The sequence below is a fragment of the Macaca mulatta genome, chromosome 19 (assembly GCF_049350105.2).
Source record: "Macaca mulatta isolate MMU2019108-1 chromosome 19, T2T-MMU8v2.0, whole genome shotgun sequence".
Lineage (NCBI taxonomy): Eukaryota > Metazoa > Chordata > Mammalia > Primates > Cercopithecidae > Macaca > Macaca mulatta.
In genome coordinates this window covers 57,428,189-57,442,618 of record NC_133424.1, presented here as the reverse complement: position 1 = coordinate 57,442,618, position 14,430 = coordinate 57,428,189, and the positions used below count along the sequence as shown (strand labels likewise).

Here is a 14,430-nt window from a genome sequence, read left to right as displayed (position 1 = left end):
GACAACCTCGGCCCCTCTCCACCAAAATCCAAGAGGTCAAGTGGATGTTGGAGGTGGCGTGGGCCCAGGGAGGTCTCTGACCTCTGCCCCAGCTCCAAGGTCAGCACGCAGGGAGGGCTGTGTGTTTGCTGTTTGCTGCTTGCAATGTTTGCCCATCTCAGGGACGGGAACAGGCTGAAGGTCATTCAGGCTGGACTTCAGAGGCAGCACACAAACAGCTGCTGGAGGATGGGAACTAAGAGATCGGAAGGGGGCGGGGTGGGCCCCAGAACCCAAAAACAGAGCCTGCAATTCTGTTCTCTAAGTCACCAAGCCCCCAAACCACTCTCATCTCCTTCTCTCTATCCCTGGATCCTGTCCCTGGTCTGAATCCCATTCCCTCATCCCCCAAATCCCTGCACCCTCCTCTCTGCTAATCTTCTGGTGTCTCTAGCCGCTCCCTTCCTGGCTGGATACTCTGGGTGATGGTAGGGAAGGCTGGGGTAAAAAAGAGTTTGAAATGTCCCTCCTAATGCATGTTGAAAAATTGAGTTATAATTCACATTCCATAAAATTTACCTTTTTTTTTTTTTTTTTTTTTTTTTTTTTGAGATTGAGTCTCACTCTGTTGCCCAGGCTGGAGAGCAGTGGGGCAATCTCAGCTCACTGTAGCCTCTGCCCCCAGGTTCAAGAAATTCTCATGCCTCAGCCTCCCAAGTAGCTGAGACTACAGGCACCTGCCACCATGCCTGGCTAATTTTTAAATTTTTAGTAGAGATGGGGTTTCACCATGTTGGTCAGGCTGGTTTAGAACTGTTAAGCTCAAGTGATCTGCCCGCCTCGGAATCCGAAAGTGCTGGGATTACAGGCATGAGCCACTGCGTCCGGCTAAATTTACCCTTTTAAAGTGTACAGTTCAATGGTTTTTCCTATACTGGCAAGGATGCACAATCATCACCAGTATCTAATTCAGAACATGGCTCACTGCAGCCTCAACCTCCCTGATTCAAAGCCATCCTCCTACCTCAGCCTCCCGAGTGGCTGGGCCCACAGGTGTGCACCACCATGCCCAGCTAATTTTTCTTCTTTTTTTTTTTTTTTAGGAGTGATGGGGTCTTGCTATGTTGCCCAGGCTGGTCTTGAACTCCTGAGCTGAAGCAATCCTCCCACCTTGGCCTCTCAAAGTGTTAGGATTACAGGCGTGTGCCACCACGTCTGGCAAGGGATGATTTTGGAAGAGAACCGGAGGAAGTGAGGAGGGAGTCAGGCAGATATCTGGACCCCTGGGAAGAGCATTCCAGGAAGAGGAACAGGAACTGCAAGGGCCCTGTGGTGGGAGTGTGCCCAATACGTTGGAGGAATAGCGAGGAGTTGCTTGTGAGTGATGGGCAGAGAGACAGAGATGAGGCGATCATGGACAGGGTAGTGTTCCGTTTATAGGCCTTTGGTAAGTTCTTCTGGGTTGACTCTGAGAGTCAGGAGAGTTCTGAGCAGAGGAAGAGCATAGTCTGCCTTGAGGCCGGACACGGTGGTTCATGCCTGTAACCCCAGCACTTTGGGAGGCCGAGGAGGGTTGATCGCTAGAGCTCAGGAGTTCGAGACCAGCCTGGGCAACATGGCGAAACCCTGTCTCTACTACAAATACAAAAATTACCTGGGTGTGGTGGCACACACACGCCTGTAGTCCCAGCTACTCGGGAGGCTGAGCAGGAGAATCGCTTGAACCTGGGAGGCAGAGGTTGCAGTGGGCTGAGATGGTGCTGCTGCACTCCAGCCTAGGCAACAGAGTGAGACTCTGCCTCAAAAAACAAACAAACAAAAAGTCTGACTTGAGTTCTAACAGACTGCTGAGTGAGAAGAGAGGACAGTATAGGAGTTTGGAGAATTGATTTTCGGGGAGAAGGGAATACATTAACCCCAGAGAGTAATATTTATACATTTATTTATTCTCTTTATATCTTTTTATTTTTTATTTTTTGGTAGAAACAGTGTCTCACCATGTTACCCCGGCTAGTCTTGAACTCCTGGCCTCAAATGATCCTCCCACCTCAGCCCTCCAAAGCGCTGGGATTACAGGCATAAGACACTGTGCCCACCTTCAGGATTTCCTTTTTCTTTTTTTTTTTTTTTTTTTTTGAGACAGAGTCTTGCTCTGTCCTCCAGGCTGGAGTGCAGTGGCCCAATCTTGGTTCACTGCAAGCTCTGCCTCCTGGGTTCACACCATTCTCCTGCCTCAGCCTCCCGAGTAGCTGGGGCTACAGGCGCCCACCCCCATGCCCCTACGCCCGGCTATTTTTTTTGTATTTTTAGTAGAAACGGGGTTTCACCATGTTAGCCAGGATGGTCTCAATCTCCTGACCTTGTAATGCACCTGCCTTGGCCTCCCAAAGTGCTGGGATTATAGGTGTGAGCCACTGCACCCAGCCCAGGATTTCCTATTTTCTTTTTTTCTTTTCTTTTTTTTGAGACACAGTCTCGCTCTGTTGCCCAGGCTGGAATGCAGTGGCACAATCTTGGCTCACTGCAACCTCTGCCTCCCGGGTTCAGGCAATTCTCCTGCCTCAGCCTCCTGAGTAGCTGGGACTACAGGTGCCCGCCACCATGCCCGGCTAATTTTTGTATTTGTAGTAGAGACGGGGTTTCACCATATTGGCCAGGCTGGTCTCAAACTCCTGACCTTGTGATCCGCCTGCCTTGGCCTCCCAAAGTGCTGGGATTACAGGCGTGAACCACCGCGCCCGGCCCAGGATTTCCTTTCATGTTTTGAGATGGAGCCTTGCTCTGACACCCAGGCTGAAGTGCAGTGGCATGATCTTGGCTCACTGCAGTCTCCACCTCCTGGGTTCAAGCGATTCTCATGCCTCAGCCTCCCAAGTAGCTGGGATTACAGGTGCACACCACCACACCTGGCTAATGTTAGTATTTTTAGTAGAGATGGGGTTTCACCATGTTGGCCAGGATGGTCTCCAACTCCTGGCCTCGACTGACCCTCCTGCCTTGGCCTCCCAAAGTGCTGGGATTACAGGCGTGAGCCACCGCGCCCAGCTTCAGGATTTCCTTTTCTTTTTTTTTTTTTTGAGACTGAGTTTTGCTCTTGTTACCCAGGCTGGAGTGCAATGGCGTGATCTCCGCTCACTGCAACCTCCGCCTCCCGAGTTCAAGTGATTCTCCTGCCTCAGCCTCTCGAGTAGCTGAGTTTACAGGCACCCATCACCACGCCCAGCTAATTTTTTTGTATTTTTAGTAGAGACGGGTTTCGCCATGTTGGCCCAGTTGGTCTCAAATTCCTGGCCTCAAGTGATCTGCCCGCCTCGGCCGCCCAAAGTGCTGGGATTACAAGGGTGAGCCACTGAGCCCAGCTAGGATTTCCATTTTAAGGCTGCATTACATTCCATTGCATGTATAGACCACATTTCCTTGACCCATTCATCTGTTGATAAACATTTAGGTTGTTTCCATATCTTGGGTATTGAGCAGAGCTGCAGTGAACAGGGGAGGGCAGGTATCTCTTCAAGGTCCTGATTTCAATTCTTTGGAATAAATACCCAGAAATGAGATTACGGCATCATTTGGTAGTTCTGTTTTTAACGTTTTGAGGAACCCCCATACTGTTTTCCACAGTGGCTGCGGTGTTTGGTGTTCCCACTAGCATTGTAGGAGTCCCTTATATATTTTGAATATTAACCCCTTATTAGTTATATGGCTTACAAATATCGTTCTTATGAAATCTTAAGCTGGGTGAGGTGGCTCACACCTGTAGTCCCAGCACTTTGGGATGCCAAGGCGGGTGGATCACTTGAGGTCAGGAGTTTGAGACCAGCCTGGCCAACATAGCAAAACTCCATCTCTACTAAAAGTACAAAAAAATTAGCTGGGTGTGGTGGCACATGCCTGTAATGCCAGCTACTAGGGAGGCTAAGGCAGGAGAATCCCCCAGGAGGCAGAGGTTGCAGTGAGCTGAGATCACGACATTGCACTCCAGCCTGGGGGACAGAGTGAGACTCTGTGTCAAGAAAAAAAAAAAAAGGCCAGGCACGGTGGCTCATGCCTGTAATCTCAGCACTTTGGGAGGCCAAGGCAGGTGGATCATGTGAAGTCAGGAGTTCGAGACCAGCCTGATCAACATGGAGAAACCTCATCTCTACTAAAAATACAAAAATTAGCTAGGTGTGGTGGCACACGCCTGTAATCCCAGCTACTTGGGAGGTTGAGGCAGGAGAATCACTTGAACCTGGGAGGCAGAGGTCACAGTGAACTGAGATTATGCCATTGTACTCCAGCCTGGGCAAGAGGAGCAAAACTCCGTTTCAAAACAACAAAACATAAAACAACCTCAACCCCTCATCTCGGGTAGACCACACCAGGAAAAGAGTAGCGTAGTGACATTGCCAGGTTGAGGGTTCAATCTAGTCCCAGTTCTCCACTTCCTGGCTGTGTGACCTTACACAAGTAGCCTCACCTCTCTGGGCCTCAATGCCCTTATGGGATTAATAAGGCCCAGTTTGCAAGGTTCTTAGGAAGATTCTTTTGAGACCACGGAGTTAAAACATCCTCAGCACAGGACAAGGAGATGGGGCATTGGAGGGCTTGTGAGGAGTCTCTAAGGTACAGCCTCTGCCCTCTCCCGCACCCCCTACCCTCTCTGGCACCCCTGGCCCACAGTGAAGAAGCACTCAGGAGAGAATTTTCTATAGGCTTTTTATTGGTGGCACCTGGGGCCACATGGAGGGAGTCCTCAGCACAGATGCTGAGGTGCGGGAAATTTCAGAGCCCCCTCCTGGGATGCCACCCTTCAGGTGCTCATGAGTTAATCTTGAGTTTCTCCTTCACTTTCCGAAATGTCTCTGAAAACCAATCCCTGTGGGGAGGGATAAGGAAGGGGTCACCGTGTGCAGCCCCTCCCAGGCTGTCCACATTCTACCTGCTACCTGACTCCCACCTCTTCCCCTTCCTGAATCTCCATCCCCACTGTCTGTGGGATTAGGAGGTCCGCTGGGCTGGGTGGGCCAACTTCTGTGCTTCAGTTTCCCAGATGGACCAGAGCACGATGAAGTCTAAACACTTTACCCTTGATTGGGCATGGTGGCTCACGCCTGTAATCCCAGCACTTTGGAAGGCCGAGACAGGCAGATCACTTGAGGTCAGGAGTTCAGGACCAGCTTGGCCAACATGGCGAATCCCTGTCTCTACTAAATTACAAAAATTAGCCACGCATGGTGGTGCATGCCGGCTACTCAGGAGGCTGAGGCAGAATTGCTTGACCCTGGGAGGTGGAGATCGCAATGAGTCAAGATCACGCCACTGCATTCCAGCCTAGGCAACAGCGTGACGACTCCATCTCAGAAAAAAAAAAACAAAAAAAACCCTGGCCTGGCTTTCAAGGCCTGCCATCTCTTGCTACCAACTCTTTCTTCCAATCTGCCCTTGCCTTAGCTGTTCTCATTCAAAGGTACTTTCCAGTCTCCCTGCCTATACCCAGGCTGTTCACATGCCTGGAATGCCACCCGCTCTTGATTATGATTATCGATCAACCTTCTTGGCTTAGGACCTTTGCCTCTCCCTCCAATCTTCCTTCCTTCCTTCCTTCCTTCCTTCCTTCCTTCCTTCCTTCCTTCCTTCCTCCCTCCCTCCCTCCCTCCCTCCCTCCTCCCCTCCCCTCCCCTCCCCTCTCCTCTCCTCTCCCCTCCCCTCCCCTCCCTTCCCTTCCCTTCCCTCCTTCCTTTTTTTTTTTTTTTGACAGAGTTTCGCCTTTGTTGCCCAGGCTGGAGTGCAATGGCGCGATCTCGGTTCACCGCAACCTCCGGCTCCCAGGTTCAAGCGATTCCCCTGCCCCATCATCCCGAGTAGCTGGGATTACAAGCATGCGCCACCATGCCCGGCTAATTTTTTGTATTTTTTTTTTAGAAGAGACAGGTTTTCTCCTTGTTGGTCAGGCTGGTCTCAAACTCCCGACCTCAGGCAACCCACCCACCTCGGCCTCCCAAAGTGCTGGGATTACAGGCATGAGCCATTGTGCCTGGCCTACTTTTGTATTTTTAGTGGAGATGACGGTTTCTCCATGTTGGTCAGGCTGGTCTTGAACTCCCGACCTCAGGTGATCCGCCTGCCTTGGCCTCCCAAGGTGCTGGAATTACAGGCATGAGCCACTACACCTGGCTTCCAATCTTTCTAAGTTTAGTCCTGGCTAGATTTTCCCTCCCTCCCTCCCTTCCTGCCTCCCTCCCTTTCCCTCCCTCCCTCCCTCCCTCCCTTCCTTCCTTCCTTCCTCCCCCTCTTCCTCTCTTTCCTTCCTTCTTTTCTTTTCTTTTCTTTTCTTTTCTTTTCTTTTCTTTTCTTTCTTGTTGAGACAGGGTCTCATTCTGTTGCCCAGGCTGGAGTGAAGTGGCACAAACATAGCTCACTGCAGCCTTAACCTCCTGGGCTCAAGGGATCCTCTTGCCTCAGCCTCCCGAGTAGCTGGGACTACAGGTACATGCCATCATGCCTGGGTAATTTTTTGTATTTCTAGTAGAGACAGGGTTCTCAAACTCCTGACCTCAAGTGACCCACTCACCTCAGCCTTCCAAACCTTCCAAAGTGCTGGGATTACAGGTGTGAGCGACCGTGCTCAGCATGTTCTTCACTGTTTTATTGCCCACAATGAAACAGTTTCCAGCACTTAACAGATGCTCAATAAATATGTGTTAAGGAATGATTCTCTAACTTGCCACAGGGAGCAAGGGTGGATTTAAAGATGCACTGAGCATCTACAATGTGCCAGACACCCTGTAGACCCTCTCCTTTACTTCCCCTCAGAACCACCATTTTACAGGAAGGAAACTGAGGCTCACAGTAATGCCTCTCTCTTAAGATCACACAGGGAGTAAGGGGCTCTATGCCAGCCTGGGGACACAGGTCTGGCCAAGTTTGGGTCCTCCATTACCCCACAAGACCATCTGTTTTTTGTTTTTTGTTTTTTTTTCGAGACAGGAATTCGCTATTGTTGCCCAGGCTGGAATGCAGTGGCATGATCTCCGCTCACTGCAACCTCTGCCTCCCAGGTTCAAGTGATTCTCCTGCCTCAGCCTCCCAAGTAGCTAGGAATAGAGGCATATACCTCCATGCCCGTCTAATTTTTTGTATTTTTAATAGAGATGGGGTTTCTCCATGTTGGTCAGGCTGGTCTTGAACTCCCAGCCTCAGGTGATCTGCCCGACTCGGCCTCCCAAAGTGCTGGTTTACAGGCGTGAGCTATTGCGCCCAGGCTTTTTTTTTTTAGAGACAGGATCGCCGGGTGTGGTGGCTCACACCTGTAATCCCAGCACTTTGGGAGGTCGAGGCAGGCGGATCACAAGGTCAGGAGTTCAAGACCAGCCTGGCCAAGATGTGAAACCCTGTCTCTAATAAAAATACAAAAAAAATTAGCCAGACGTGGTGGCAGGCGCCTGTAATCCCAGCTAGTCAGGAGACTGAGGCAGAGAATTGCTTGAACTGGGGAGGTAGAGGTTGCAGTGAGCCGAGATGGTACCACTGCACTCCAGCCTGGGAGACAGAGCAAGACTCCATCTCAAAATAAATAAATAAATAAATAAATAAATAAATAAATAAATAAATAAATAAAATAAAAATAGAGACAGGATCTCGCCACGTTAGCCAGGCAGGTCTCAAACTCCTAGGCCCCAGCAATCCTCCCACAGTCATGAGCCACTGTACTTGAGCAAGACCATCTTTTCTTTTTCTTTTTTTAGACGGAATGTTGCTTTGTCACCCAGGCTGGAGTGCAGTGGCACCATCTTGGCTCATTGCAACCCTCACCTTCCTGGTGCAAGCAATTCTCCTGACTCAGCCTCCCGAGTAGTTGGGATTACAGGTTCATGCCACCATGTCAGGCGAATTTTTTTGTAATTTTAGTAGAGACAGGGTTTCACCATGTTGGCCAGGCTGGTCTCGAACTCCTGAACTCAGGCAATCTGCCCACCTAGGCCTCCCAAAGTGTTGGGATTATAGGCATGAGCCACGGCGCCCAGCCCAAGACCATCTTTTAAAATGTGGCCTGGATGGGAGTCCGGGAAACTGTCCCTGAAGTCTGAGATCCTTGAGATCTAGCTGTGTGACCAGAAGGACGCTGTCAGCCTCTCTGGGACTTGTTTTTTTTCAATTTGTCCATCTTGGACCATCCTCCACAGCTCCACCCAAAAACACAGCCCAGCCCTCCTGTGCCCTGGGAAGGGTTCTAACCGTGTCTTGGCAGGAAGTTCACTCTGTGTGATGAGGTTGATGAATTCCCCAACATTGTCCTCCAGGGTCTTTCCAAACTCCTCCAGGACATCAAAGGGGTTGGAGACGTCTGGAACCCCCTGGGCTGGGGTTGGGCCTGCCAGGAAGATGGGCAGCGGTGCAAAAATTTTTTTTTTCTTTTTGAGACGCAGACTTGCCGTGTCAAGTGCTATGATCTCGGCTCACTGCAACCTCCACTTCCTGAGTTCAAGCAGTTCTCCTGCCTCAGCCCCCCAGGTAGCTGGGATTACAAGCGCACGCCACCACAACTGGCTAATTGTTTTGTATTTTTAGTAGAGATGGGGTTTCACCATGTGGGCCAGGCTGGTTTCGAACTCCTGACCTCAAGTGATCTGCCTGCCTCGGCCTCCCAAAGTGCCGAGATTACAGGCATGAGCCACCGCACCCGGCCAAAAATTTGTTATTGGAACCCCCTTGGGATGGGATCCTGGGATGGATAAGGAGATCCTTGGGGATCATGTGGTTAGAATGGGGAGGATACTGGAGTGACCGCGTGGGGCTCAAGCCGCTGGGAATTGCCTTACTCAGCACTGACCTCCTCCCACAGCCCCTCGCCCTGATCACCCAGTTTCAAGGCGGTAGAAGGAGGACAGCCAATCCTAGAGGCGTAGGCGTCAATACGTCATCAGATGCTAGGGCTCTCCTGGGCAGATTTGGCGCCTGCCGAACTGAGCCTGGGAGAACCTGGAGACCCACCCGACCACAATGGGGCAACCACGACCCAGAGGGGGCCCCAGAGCTCTCAGAGGTCCTCTAAGCCGGGACCCAGGCCTGTAGCCACCTTCACTCTTCCAAAAGTCCAACTCCGCAATTCTCCCATCCCTCTTTTACCTTCCAAGACCATCGACAGAACCACCACCAGGAGCGACAGGAAGAGCCTCATGGCGGGGCCGGAGGGGCACTCTGGAGGCAGAGGGGGAGGGGTGCAGGGGATCAGTAGCACCCTCCTCCGTGCCTCCCTTTCTTCCTCCCACGATACCCTCATCTCCTTTTTTTGAGTTCTTGCAGAGTGGAGGCTGGTGTCCCTCCCAAACACTCAGCACCAACCTGAATCCTTGCTGGAGGGCTCCGTTGGGAGGTCCTGTACCACCAGCAGGACCTTTATCAGGCTGGGGAGGGGGCGGGGCAGGTTGATGTTGATCTCTCTCCTCCTGAGCCTGCCTCCTTCTGCCCACCCAGGTTTTTCTCCTCTGCCCCTGGCCCGTGGGCGTTGGGGTCAGGTGGGGTCCCGGGCACTTCCCTTAGCCCCAAAGCCTTTTACCATTCAGCACCCTCACCTCCCAATCTCCCTGACTCTAGGGGGTCCTCAGACTACCATAGCCCCTTTCCTCAACTCAGAGGGCAGCCCGGTCCTGTCTCTGTGGACATCCTCCCTCAGGGGCCTTCCAGTAATAACCCTGTGATCTCATCCACCCCTCATTCACACCATGTCCCTACACCACCTCTTTCCCCCACTTCCCCTCTCTTAGCAAGCCTCCTTAGCCCCAACAACTCTTCCTTTATGTTGCTGGGGTCTCTCAGTTGGCCCCGCACTCCTACCCTGCGTGCCACCTCCAATTTCTTTCAGATCAGCCCTTGAAGCACCCCAGACCACCCTGATACTCTCTGGGCTCTTAACTTGATGGTTCTGTCTCCCTTTTTTGCGAGGGGGTCACCTTAGCTGGACGACACTGTAAAAACCTCACTTGCATTAGCCAGGTGTGGTGGCTCATGCCTGTAATTCCAGCGCTCTGGGAAGCTGAGGAGGTAGGATTGCTTGAGCCCAGGAGTTTGAGACCAGCCTGGGCAACATAGGGAGACCTCATCTCTACAAAAAAATTCAAAAATTACTGGGTGTGGTGGCGCACACCTGTAGTCCCAGTTCCTCAAGAGGCTGAGGTAGGAAGATTGCTTGAGCCCAGGAGTTCAAGGCTGCAGTGAGCTGTGATTGCACCACTGCACTCCAGCCTGGTGGGACAGAGTGAGACCCCATCTCAAAAAGTTAAAACCCTCGGCTGAAAAGTTCTGAGTGTATGCCCCTTCCTCCCTTCCACCAGGACTCACCCCCTTTGCCTGACTACCTCCCCACAACACTCCATCTGCTCTTATTCACCCTCCAAGGCCCCTCCTGGCACCAAGCCTGCTTCCCCCCATCACCACATCCGTCCCCCAAGGCTGGAGTCCAATTCCTTCCCCACCAGCTGCCTTTGACCGCCAGTGACCCTGGCAGCTGGTGGGGAGGGTGTCCTCGGCCCAGCCTCAGACTCTAGGTTGGCTGGCCTTGTGCCCCCACAACCACGTGTCAGCCTGGCGGTAGGGGGGTGGTTGTGAAAGGGACAGCGTAGACCAGACCCTGGCAGGATTGCAACATCCCTCTGGCCGGCTCAGAGCTTCCAGTCCCTGTCAGCCCCAGGGGCCCCCCTACTTCCCCAACTGAGCCCAACATTCCCCAAACATCCACCCAGATGTCTGCTTCCCTGACCCCACAAGAATAGAAAACAGTGCTCCTGCTTTTCCAACCTCATCCTCTCCTCTGCTATAGGAGTTTCTGTTTTATAGATGGGGAAACTGTCGCCCAACCAAGAACATCCAGTAGGGCTCGGCGAGGGGCAAAGAGGGGGCTACTGGCTGGGCGCAGTGGCTCACACCTGTAATCACACCACTTTGGGAAGCTGAGGCGGGAGGATCTGCTTGAGCCCAGGAGTTTGAGACCAGCCTGGGCAACATAATAAGACCCCATCTCTAGGAAAAAAAATAAAAATTTAGCCAGGCGTGGTGTGCCATGCCTGTAATCCCAGCACTTTGGGAGGCCTGGGCGGGTGGATCATTTGAGGTCAGGAGTTCGAGACCAGCCTGACCAACTGGTGAAACCCTGTCCCTGTTAAAAATAGAAAAAATTAGCCAGGTGTGGTGGCGCAGGCCTATAATCCCAGCTACTTGGGAGGCTGAGGCACAAGAATAGCTTGAAATGGGGAGGCAGAGGTTACAGTGAGCCGACATGGTGCCACTGCACTCCAGCCTGGATGACAGAGCCAGACTCCATCTCAAAAAAAAAAAAAAAAAAATTCGGCCGGCTGCAGTGGCTCACGCCTGTAATCCTAGCGCTTTGGGAGGCTGAGGCTGACCAACATGGAAAAACCCGGTCTCTGCTAAAAATACAAAATGCGCCAGGTGTGGTGGCACATGCTTGTAATCCCAGCTACTTGGGAGGCTGAGGCAGGTAGAGAGGTTGTGGTGAGATGAGATTGTGCCATTGCACTCCAGCCTGGGCAACAAGAGCGAAACTCCGTCTCAAAAAACAAAACAAGCCGGGCGCAGTGGCTTATACCTGTAATCCCAACACTTTGGGAGGCCGAGGTGGGTAGATCACGAGTTTCAGGAGATCGAGACCATCCTGGCTAACACGGTGAAACCCCGTCTCTACTAAAAATACAAAAAATTAGCCGGGCATGGTGGCGGGCGCCTGTAGTCCCAGCTACTGGAGAGGCTGAGGCAGGAGAATGGCGTGAACCCGGGAGGTGGAGCTTGCAATGAGCTGAGATCATGCCACCGCACTCCAGCCTGGGCGACAGAGCGAGACTCTGTCTCAAAACAAAACAAAACAAAAAAACTTACTTATTTGCCACAAAAACACTATCAGGTGAGCATCTTTATCATTTCCATTGTACAGATGGGGAAACAGGCTTGGGGTGGGGGCGGAGCCACTTACTTCCCTACCAGCAAGTGGTTTTGTTTTGTTTTTTTTTTTTTTTTGAGACAGAGTCTCGCTCTGTCGCCCAGGCTGGAGTCCAGTGGCCGGATCTCAGCTCACTGCAAGCTCCGCCTCCCGGGTTCACGCCATTCTCCTGCCTCAGCCTCCCGAGTAGCTGGGGCTACAGGCGCCCGCCACCTCGCCCGGCTAGTTTTTTGTATTTTTTAGTAGAGACGGGGTTTCACCAGGTTAGCCAGCATGGTCTCGATCTCCTGACCTTGTGATCCGCCCGTCTCGGCCTCCCAAAGTGCTGGGATTACAGGCTTGAGCCACCGTGCCCGGCCTAAGCAAGTGGTTTTGAACCCAGACCCTCTCACACTACCTAAACCACGCCAGGACAACCTCTGCCCCTCTCCACCAAAATCCAAGAGGTCAAGTGGATGTTGGAGGTGGCGTGGCCCCAGGGAGGTCTCTGACCTCTGCCCCAGCTCCAAGGTCAGCACGCAGGGAGGGCTGTGTGTTTGCTGTTTGCTGCTTGCAATGTTTGCCCATTTTAGGGACGGGAACAGGCTGAAAGTTGTTCAGGCTGGACTTCAGAGGCAGCACACAAACAGCTGCTGGAGGATGGGAACTGAGGGGTTGGAAGGGGGCAGGGTGAGCCCAGAAACTCCAGTGTGCCTCTGAGCCTGCAGCTCTGTTCTCTAAGTCACCAAGCCCCCAAACCACTCTCATCTCTTTCTCTCTATCCCTGGATCCTGTCCCAGGTCTGAATCCCACCCCCTCATCCCCCAAATCCCTGCACCCTCCTCTCTGCTAATCTTCTGGTATCTCTAGCCACTCCCCTCCTGGCTGGATACTCTGGGTCATGGTAGGGAAGGCTGGGGTAAAAAAGAGTTTGAAATGTCCCTCCTAATGCATGTTGAAAGATTGAATTATAATTCACATTCCTTTTATTTATTTTTTTTTTTTGAGATTGAGTCTCACTCTGTTGCCCAGGCTGGAGTGCAGTGGGGGAATCTAGGCTCACTGTAGCCTCCACCCTGCAGGTTCAAGAAATTCTCGTGCCTCAGCCTCCCAAGTAGCTGAGACTCCAGGCACCCGCCACCACGCCTGGCTAATTTCTTAATTATTTATTTATTTATTTATTTATTTATTTATTTTTTTTTTGAGACGGAGTCTCGCTCTGTCGCCCAGGCTGGAGTGCACTGGCCGGATCTCAGCTCACTGCAAGCTCCGCCTCCCAGGTTTACGCCATTCTCCTGCCTCAGCCTCCCGAGTAGCTGGGACTACAGGCGCCCGCCACCTCGCCCGGCTAAGTTTTTGTATTTTTTTTAGTAGAGACGGGGTTTCACCGTGTCACCGTGGTCTCGATCTTCTGACCTCGTGATCCGCCCGTCTCGGCCTCCCAAAGTGCTGGGATTACAGGCTTGAGCCACCGCGCCCGGCCTTAATTAATTATTAATTTTTTTTTTGAGATGGAGTTTCACTCTTGTTGCCCAGGCTGCAGTACAATGGTGTGATCTCGGCTCACCGCAACCTCTGCCTCCTGGGTTCAAGCAATTCTCCTGCGTCAGCCTTTGGAGTAGCTGGGATTACAGGTGTGTGCCACCATGCCCGTCTAATTTTTTGTATTTTTAATAGAGATGGGGTTTCTCCATGTTGGTCAGGCTGGTCTCAAACTCCCAGCCTCAGGTGATCTCCCCAACTCGGCCTCCAAAAGTGCTGGGGTTACAGACATGAGCCACCGTGTCCAGCTACATTTACCCTTTGAAAATGTACAGTTCGATGGTTTTTCCTATATTGGAAAGGTTGCACAATCATCACCAGTATCTAATTCAGAACATGGCTCACTGCAGCCTCAACCTCCCTGATTCAAAGCCATCCTCCTACCTCAGCCTCCCACATGGCTGGAACCCCAAGGTGTTCACCACCATGCCCAGCAAATTTTTTTTTTTTTTTTTTTTTTTTTTTTTTTTTTAGGACGGATGGAGTCTTGCTATTGCCCAGGCTGATCTTGAACTCCTGAGCTGAAGCAATCCTCCCACCTTGGCCTCTCAAAGTCTTAGGATTACAGGCATGTGCCACCACATCTGGCAGGGGATGATTTTGGAAGAGAACTGGAGGAAGTGAGGAGAGAGCTAGGCAGGCTTGACCCTGGGAGGCAGAGGTTGCAGTGGGCTGAGATGGTGCCACTGCACTCCAGCCTGGGCAACAGAGTGAGACTCTGTCTCAAAAAACAAAAAATCTGCCGGGCGCGGTGGCTCAAGCCTGTAATCCCAGCACTTTGGGAGGCCGAGGCGGGTGAATCACGAGGTCAGGAGATCGAGACCATCCTGGCTATCATGGTGAAACCCCGTCTCTACTAAAAATACAAAAAAAAAACTAGCCGGGCGTGGTGGCGGGCGCCTGTAGTCCCAGCTACTCGGAGGCTGAGGCAGGAGAATGGCGTGAACCTGGGAGGCGGAGCTTGCAGTGAGCCGAGATCGCGCCACTGCACTCCAGCC

At 52.0% G+C, this 14,430-nt stretch overlaps 1 protein-coding gene and 1 long non-coding RNA gene across 3 annotated transcripts; one reads left to right on the top strand and one right to left on the bottom strand.

Moving 5' to 3' along the window:
• The first annotated feature begins 2,078 nt into the window (after positions 1 to 2,078).
• On the top strand, positions 2,079 to 13,868 carry LOC144337191 (uncharacterized). Its single transcript, XR_013409924.1, has 3 exons — positions 2,079 to 2,739; positions 11,960 to 12,187; positions 13,594 to 13,868. It is a non-coding gene; the product is annotated as an uncharacterized LOC144337191 (long non-coding RNA).
• Positions 4,661 to 9,421, bottom strand: LOC106994800 (apolipoprotein C-I, acidic form). Of its 2 annotated transcripts, XM_028839205.2 has the most exons (4): positions 9,304 to 9,421; positions 9,088 to 9,159; positions 8,197 to 8,332; positions 4,661 to 4,837 (listed from the first exon to the last, which is right to left on the bottom strand). In XM_028839205.2, exons 2-4 carry the CDS (start codon positions 9,137 to 9,139, stop codon positions 4,780 to 4,782), a joined length of 246 nt encoding a protein of 81 aa, XP_028695038.2. In that variant the 5' UTR covers positions 9,140 to 9,159; positions 9,304 to 9,421; the 3' UTR covers positions 4,661 to 4,779. The 2 variants fall into 2 exon arrangements, with proteins under 2 accessions (XP_028695038.2, XP_077836557.1); XM_077980431.1 differs by lacking the exon at positions 9,304 to 9,421 and having other exon boundaries at positions 9,088 to 9,297.
• Positions 13,869 to 14,430: the final 562 nt, after the last annotated feature.

What these genes read in the sequence shown, in the direction of transcription:
- LOC106994800 (XM_077980431.1), bottom strand. Translation starts at nt 9,241, where the DNA reads ATGAGGGTATCGTGGGAGGAAGAAAGGGAGGCACGGAGGAGGGTGCTA. An exon ending in TCTGTCGATGGTCTTGGAAG is followed by an intron (nt 8,333 to 9,087) that starts GTAAAAGAGGGA and finishes TCTTCCTGGCAG; the next exon opens with GCCCAACCCCAGCCCAGGGG. An exon ending in GAACTTCCTGCCAAGACACG is followed by an intron (nt 4,838 to 8,196) that starts GTTAGAACCCTT and finishes CCCTCCCCACAG; the next exon opens with GGATTGGTTTTCAGAGACAT.